Here is a 7,884-nt window from a genome sequence, read left to right on the forward strand (position 1 = left end):
TGAATTCACTGGAACTAAATGTTAAAAGAATGCACGCAGCAGGTGTAGCAAGAGAGCATAAACATATATAGCTGACTGTGACAATTTCTTGTGTGCAAACTCTCTCCTTTTCTCTCAGCCTGAAGTTCTGCTCCAGCACAAGAAAGGGAAGTTTGCCCTTTTTGTAAAAAATAATGAAGAAGATGAAAATCATTTTCTATTTCATTGTCCAACTTACGTCGAAAACCGTGTAAAGTACCTACCAAGTTTCAAGTCAATATTTATTTATTTTTAAAACCTAGGGTTACATGATTTTTTGTTTAAATTGCAATAAACACGACAAAAAAGATATGCAGCATTTAATTGTTAACATTTAACTGTTCATTTCCTTCAAGTTGAGATATTCTCTTCTAGAAAACCACAATTATTGACGCCTATAACTGGTAGTGTCTTTATTGTAAAATCTGATAATGTCTATAAATTATGATTATAATGAGTAATTTGTATATTGTGTATGCCCTTGGAAAGGGTCATTAGGCCAATTCGAATCAACTTACCGTATTCCGTTTTCCGTATTCTCAGCCTGAAGGTGCGAGGTCACAACCTGGTGTGGTCAGTGGATGCCTTGGTGCAGAACTGGGTCAAGGCGCTGTCCGGCAACACGCTAAGGACAGAGGTCAAGAATCACATAGAGGAGACCATGAGCAAGACACGCGGACTGTGAGTATCAGGCGTGGACTGTGTGCTGTCACACAAAGATCAGAAATCGTACGAAGAGATGATAGAACAAGAAATAGTTTTGGGGGTGTGTGTTTTTTTTTTTATATCACTCGTGTAATAAAACTAATATATGAATTTTTGTTTTGTGTGTTAACATACGTGAAGCGTATAAGCGTAGAGTCTGATCTCTGATCTCTTAGTATGATAAAGTAGTTATTTCGATTATTTCTTCTTCTTCTTCTTCTGAAAAAATCTCCACCTTAAACCCACCAGGCGCGGCCGGGATTCGAACGCACGAACTTTCGCTTTGGATGCCGGAGTCTTTCCACCAAGCCATTGCGCCCGTCGATTATAAAACTTCACAACCATTTCTTGGACCGAAGAGCGTGCAATTTGACTGCTGTTTACAACCCCTACATAATACGAGGGTCGACTCGAGACGTACGCCGTTTTTGAGGCTACGCCAATTGTTTTCTTTCCAACTGGAAGCTTCATAAACATGTCACTTTTTTTTTGGTCTGAAGTTTGGAGCACTGGGACGTGAACAACGAGAACCTGCACGGCACGTGGTACCAGGACAGACTACACGACCCTGACTATGACCTTGAACTGTTCCGCATCGCTCACCATGCTGATTCCAGCGTCAAGCTATTCCTCAACGAGTACGACGTCGTTGCTGCTGGTTCCGAAACAAACGTGAGGCTTTCATTTGCACAGTGTTATCCACAATATATTGGTTATTTTGGTTATATCGATATGAACGTTGCATCTCTGTTCTCATTCCCGTACAAGAATCATAAGTTAATGCAACGTCGACTTGTTGACAAAACGAATCGGGTTGGATCTAGGGAAGTAGGGAAAGGGGGGGGGGGGGGTCCGGGGTTCCGGAAGCCCCCAACCCCCCCCCCCCCCCCCCCATTCCCCTTCCTTACCCGGCAAATGTACCTTATTTTCAAGGGGTGACCCGAAATACCCCTTTAAAATGCTAAATGTCAACAGCATCTGGGCGGCAGTGCCCCAAAGACCCCCGCGCCTCGTCAACCCCCCTGTGCCCCCGTATCATTTTTGAAGCCCCTTCCCTCTGTTACACTAAATCCAGCCCTGGCTCTCTTCAAATCTGTCTTGTTGTAGTGTTTGAACTGTTTATGTTTGTCCACTGAATTGTGCACAAGCCATCTGACCGCTTGCTTTCCTGCTGTTTCTGTCTGTGGCACAGGACTACCTGGCTCAAGCGCAGCGTTTCAAGAAAGCCAACGTCGGTCTCTATGGTATGGGGGTGCAGTGTCACTTCGGCAGCGAGCAGGAGCCCGACCCCACCGTCATTAAGGTACACCTTTATCGCTTCTTACACGATCCATTTTTAATGTCGCTCTCTTTGATCTGGTGTCTCCTGTTCCTGAGACAGCGTCTGTTTCCCTGGCAACACAAGAAAGATCTCCTGAAAGTTAATCTAACTGATTTTTGCAACATTTTATTCATATACATAATTAAGGTTTAAACTGTCATACTGTTGTAGTAAGTGTCTTGTCTGTTGTCTCGTCTGTTGTGTGCACCCCCACTGTAATTCGTCATGTTTAAATGATAGAGTTAATTCTATTTTATTTTATATGTTTCGTAAGTGTATAGAAGGCACAAAGGCACAAATAAAATAACTAGTCAACGAACCAATCCCAATGTTACTCAAATGCATCGATCGTCTGTCTGATTAAGACAAAGAGTTCTTCTTCTTCTTCTGCGTTCCCGTTGCCATGCTAGACTGTCAAGGTTGTTGACGTGATAAAGTCTGCAGTTCGCTGAAGGGACTCCGCTGGACCCCACAGTTTCTCCTTGAAGTCCAACATCTCTGGCCAGAATTCGATTCTCAGGCCCTCAAGACAAAGAGTTCGAAAGCTGGATTTCTCTTTGAGGTTCTATTATTTTCGTCCTTCTGTCAGGGACGCCTGGACATCCTGGCACAGGCCGGCATCCCCATCTGGGTGACGGAGCTGGATGTGATGGCTCAGGACGAGAACAAGAGGGCGGACTTCTACGAGAAGGCGCTGAGAGCTCTGTACGGGCACCCGGCTGTTGAGGGCATCATGTTCTGGGGCTTCTGGGACCAGGCCCACTGGAGGGGGGAGAAGGCTGCCCTCGTCAAGGGAAACGACCTGCAGGTAACTGAAATAGCCGAGTTTCACTCGTGGTTGATTGTGTGTAAAGACCACTCGCGTTTAACTCTCGTTTGGAGAATAATGGGGATGGGATGGGGGTAGGGGTGCAATAACGAGCAATCGTTCAGCTCTTGAGAAAGGTGTTGCAGGATAATAAGTCATGTGATTCAAGGTTCGACAGAGGTTTATCTGAGGTGGAAATGAAGCAATGTACGTGATTATAAACAAACGTGCACGATGGTGGAAAGAAAGATTTCTTCAATGACACTCACAAGTCTTCCAAGTTAGTCTGATGCAATATCCGTTTAGTAAACTTATTCTATGAAGGACAAAACACATAAAACATACTAACCCCCCCCCCCCCCCCCCCTTTTCCCGGAGAACACGATAAAACGGTAAAGCAAATTCCATGTAAACATTTTCAAGACATCGACCCATCTGTGCAAAATGTCAGATAATAATCTAGATTAACTGCAACAAATGACCACAGCTGAAGGATTGGCACTGATCAGTTTTTAACGTTGTCTTAACAATGCTTCTAAACTTCTACCCTTATTTTCAGATGACGGCAGCAGGTCGTCGTGTCTTTGACCTCCTGGAGAACCAGTGGATGACGGACGAGACTCACACTCTCTCCGGAAGCCAGATGACTGTGCGTGGTTTCCATGGTGACTACGAGGTACACGTCATCTACCAGGGGAGGGAACTGAGCAACCTGAAGCAGACGTTCACCCTCGGCAAAGGAAGTCATACGGTTAACATCAATGTTCACAAATAAAGTGTCATTAAACCTACAAAATGACGTTATAAAACGTATCAATCCATTGAAATGTTGTTCTTGTTTTGTTTATTGGTTAATGAAGTGATCAATCAATCAATCAATTAATCAATTAATCAATCAATCAATCAATCAATCAATCAGTCAGTCAGGCAAGACACCAGGCACCAGACAGTCTCTTTCTTCCTCTCTTTTCAAGACCACCTTGCACAACTGTGAACAGATCTATCACCATTCCCAACATGGGGTCCTGATTTGGCCTATTATGGTCCGCTGGACCCGAAAAGCAACAGCTAACTAACTAACTAACTACCATTCCCAACATGGTACGACTGACGCAGCAATTAGCAGCCACCATCACTAAAAGACGTTTCCAAACCACAAATGATACTCAATATTCGTCACCTACAATATGCTCTACAGTAAGTCAATTAAGTTACTCACTTCTTATTATTGAATGAGGACCGGCACGGTTGGCCTAGTGGTAAGGCGTCCGCCCCGTGATCGGGAGGTCGTGGGTTCGAACCCCGGCCGGGTCATACCTAAGACTTTAAAATTGGCAATCTAGTGGCTGCTCCGCCTGGTGTCTGGCATTATGGGATTTGTGCTAGGACTGGTTGGTCCGGTGTCAGAATAATGTGACTGGGTGAGACATGAAGCCTGTGCTGCGACTTCTGTCTTGTGTGTGGCGCACGTTATATGTCAAAGCAGCACCGCCCTGATATGGCCCTTCGTGGTCGGCTGGGCGTTAAGCAAACAAACAAACAAACAACAAACAAACAAATTATTGAATGAACCCTCGAACTGAATCCAAAAACAAGAATGGTAGGTAATTGGAACGTTTATTATTGACAAAAAAAACACGTTACATTTACTATTGACAAAACAAAACATTATATTTACTATTAACAAAACAAAACGTTATATTTACTATTGACAAAACTAAACGTTACATTTACTATTGACAAAACAACACGTTACATTTACTATGGACAAAACAAAACGTTACATTCACTATTAACAAAACAACACGTTACATTACCTATTGACAAAACAAAACGTTACATTTAACTATTGACAAAACAAAACGTTACATTTAACTATTGACAAAACAAAACGTTACATTTAACTATTGACAAAACAAAACGTTACATTTAACTATTGACAAAACAAAACGTTACATTTAACTATTGACAAAACAAAACGTTACATTTAACTATTGACAAAACAAAACGTTACATTTAACTATTGACAAAACAAAACGTTACATTTAACTATTGACAAAACAAAACGTTACATTTAACTATTGACAAAACAACACGTTACATTTACTATGGACAAAACAAAACGTTACATTCACTATTAACAAAACAACACGTTACATTTACTATTAACACAACAAAACGTTATATTTACTATTAACACAACAAAACGTTACATTTACTATTGACAAAACAAAACGTTACATTTACTATTGACAAAACAACACGTTACATTTACTATGGACAAAACAAAACGTTACATTTACTATTGACACAACAAAACGTTACATTTACTATTGACAAAACAACACGTTACATTTACTATTGACACAACAAAACGTTACATTTACTATTGACAAAACAAAACGTTACATTTACTATTGACACAACAAAACGTTACATTTACTATTGACAAAACAAAACGTTACATTTACTATTGACACAACAAAACGTTACATTTACTGTTGACAAAACAACACGTTACATTTACTATTGACACAACAAAACGTTACATTTACTATTGACAAAACAACACGTTACATTTACTATTGACACAACAAAACGTTACATTTACTATTGACAAAACAACACGTTACATTTACTATTGACACAACAACACGTTACATTTACTATTGACACAACAAAACGTTATATTTACTATTAACAAAACAAAACGTTACATTTACTATTGACACAACAACACGTTACATTTACTATTGACAAAACAAAACGTTACATTTACTATTGACACAACAAAACGTTATATTTACTATTAACAAAACAAAACGTTACATTTACTATTGACAAAACAACACGTTACATTTACTATTGACACAACAACACGTTACATTTACTATTGACAAAACAACACGTTACATTTACTATTGACACAACAAAACGTTACATTTACTGTTGACACAACAAAACGTTACATTTACTATTGACACAACAAAACGTTACATTTACTATTGACACAACAACACGTTACATTTACTGTTGACACAACAACACGTTACATTTACTATTGACACAACAAAACGTTACATTTACTATTGACACAACAAAACGTTACATTTACTATTGACACAACAAAACGTTACATTTACTATTGACACAACAAAACGTTACATTTACTGTTGACACAACAAAACGTTACATTTACTATTGACACAACAAAACGTTACATTTACTGTTGACACAACAACACGTTACATTTACTATTGACACAACAAAACGTTACATTTACTATTGACAAAACAACACGTTACATTTACTATTGACACAACAAAACGTTACATTTACTGTTGACACAACAACACGTTACATTTACTATTGACACAACAAAACGTTACATTTACTATTGACAAAACAAAACGTTACATTTACTATTGACAAAACAACACGTTACATTTACTATTGACACAACAACACGTTACATTTACTATTGACACAACAAAACGTTATATTTACTATTAACAAAACAAAACGTTACATTTACTATTAACAAAACAAAACGTTACATTTACTATTAACAAAACAAAACGTTATATTTACTGTTGACAAAACAACACGTTATATTTACTATTGACAAAACAAAACGTTACATTTACTATTGACAAAACAAAACGTTATATTTACTATTGATAAAACAACACGTTACATTTACTATTGACAAAACAACACGTTACATTTACTGTTGACAAAACAACACGTTACATTTACTGTTGACACAACAAAACGTTACATTTACTGTTGACACAACAAAACGTTACATTTACTGTTGACACAACAAAACGTTACATTTACTGTTGACAAAACAACACGTTACATTTACTGTTGACAAAACAACACGTTACATTTACTGTTGACAAAACAACACGTTACATTTACTGTTGACAAAACAAAACGTTACATTTACTGTTGACACAACAAAACGTTACATTTACTGTTGACAAAACAACACGTTACATTTATTATTGACAAAACAAAACGTTACATTTGTTATTGACAAAACAAAACGTTACATTTATTATTGACAAAACAAAACGTTACATTTATTATTGACAAAACAAAACGTTACATTTATTATTGACAAAACAAAACGTTACATTTATTATTGACAAAACAAAACGTTACATTTATTATTGACAAAACAAAACGTTACATTTATTATTGACAAAACAAAACATTATATTTACTATTAACAAAACAAAACGTTATATTTACTATTGACAAAACTAAACGTTACATTTACTGACCTTCATGCATGAGAAACCTAGGTATTTTGCTATTACTTTCTTCAACCCCTCAAAGAAAGACAATTTTTGAGCGTACCGTGAACTGCCTTCCTGATGCGGGTGAAATTACCCCCAAAAATAAGCTTTTACAGACAAACACAAATGGCAAATGTCAAAGGTACTGAACTTGTCAAATGCAGGTGCACGGAGCCCCTGGGGCTCAGGCAGCTATCCGTTAGAAGAACTACCAAGTTTCATTGACTTGCACCCAAAGAGTCAAGAACTGCGATTTTTTTACGAATTAATTTCGTACTCGGACCCGGCTGGTCTTGGCCTATTTTTGGATCTAAATTTAGATCAGGTAGATCACCACATCATGCACAAAAAGACACGTCACTAGCAAACTATGTCAGACGTCATCATGAGTTTGTGTAAAACAAAATGGAGGCCAGAATCACTCAGTTGAATCGAACTCCGACCAAACACCACGTAATAACTAGGTTAATTTATGCACTCGCGTGAACAAGAAACTGTCGAGCTTCACAGATGTCGTCGTTGGGTAGTTTTGGGTTTGTTTTACTGCCATAGGAGGATCTTTGAACTGTAAATGCACTCAGCTGCAACAAAAACGCAAAACGAAGGCTGTGAGCTGCACTGTGCCTTTAACAGGGTCAAAATGAGGACTGGTCTTGCTCCATTTCGCTTATCTGTCTCTGTACTGTACAAGAGAACAATAGACATATTAACAAGTCGCGTAA

At 38.4% G+C, this 7,884-nt stretch overlaps 1 protein-coding gene across 1 annotated transcript in view; it reads left to right on the plus strand.

Annotated features, from left to right (window-relative positions):
* The window catches only part of LOC138952195 (anti-sigma-I factor RsgI6-like), a 13,118-nt gene extending 9,439 nt beyond the window's left edge, over positions 1 to 3,679 (plus strand). Inside the window, exons 8-12 of the mRNA XM_070323797.1 lie at positions 562 to 699; positions 1,224 to 1,395; positions 1,916 to 2,026; positions 2,634 to 2,852; positions 3,412 to 3,679. Coding sequence (XP_070179898.1) covers positions 562 to 699; positions 1,224 to 1,395; positions 1,916 to 2,026; positions 2,634 to 2,852; positions 3,412 to 3,627 — 856 coding nt within the window. The 3' untranslated portion in view covers positions 3,628 to 3,679. The remainder of the gene's footprint in view (positions 1 to 561; positions 700 to 1,223; positions 1,396 to 1,915; positions 2,027 to 2,633; positions 2,853 to 3,411) is intronic.
* The last annotated feature ends 4,205 nt before the right edge of the window (positions 3,680 to 7,884 follow it).

The sequence above is a fragment of the Littorina saxatilis genome, linkage group LG17 (assembly GCF_037325665.1).
Source record: "Littorina saxatilis isolate snail1 linkage group LG17, US_GU_Lsax_2.0, whole genome shotgun sequence".
Lineage (NCBI taxonomy): Eukaryota > Metazoa > Mollusca > Gastropoda > Littorinimorpha > Littorinidae > Littorina > Littorina saxatilis.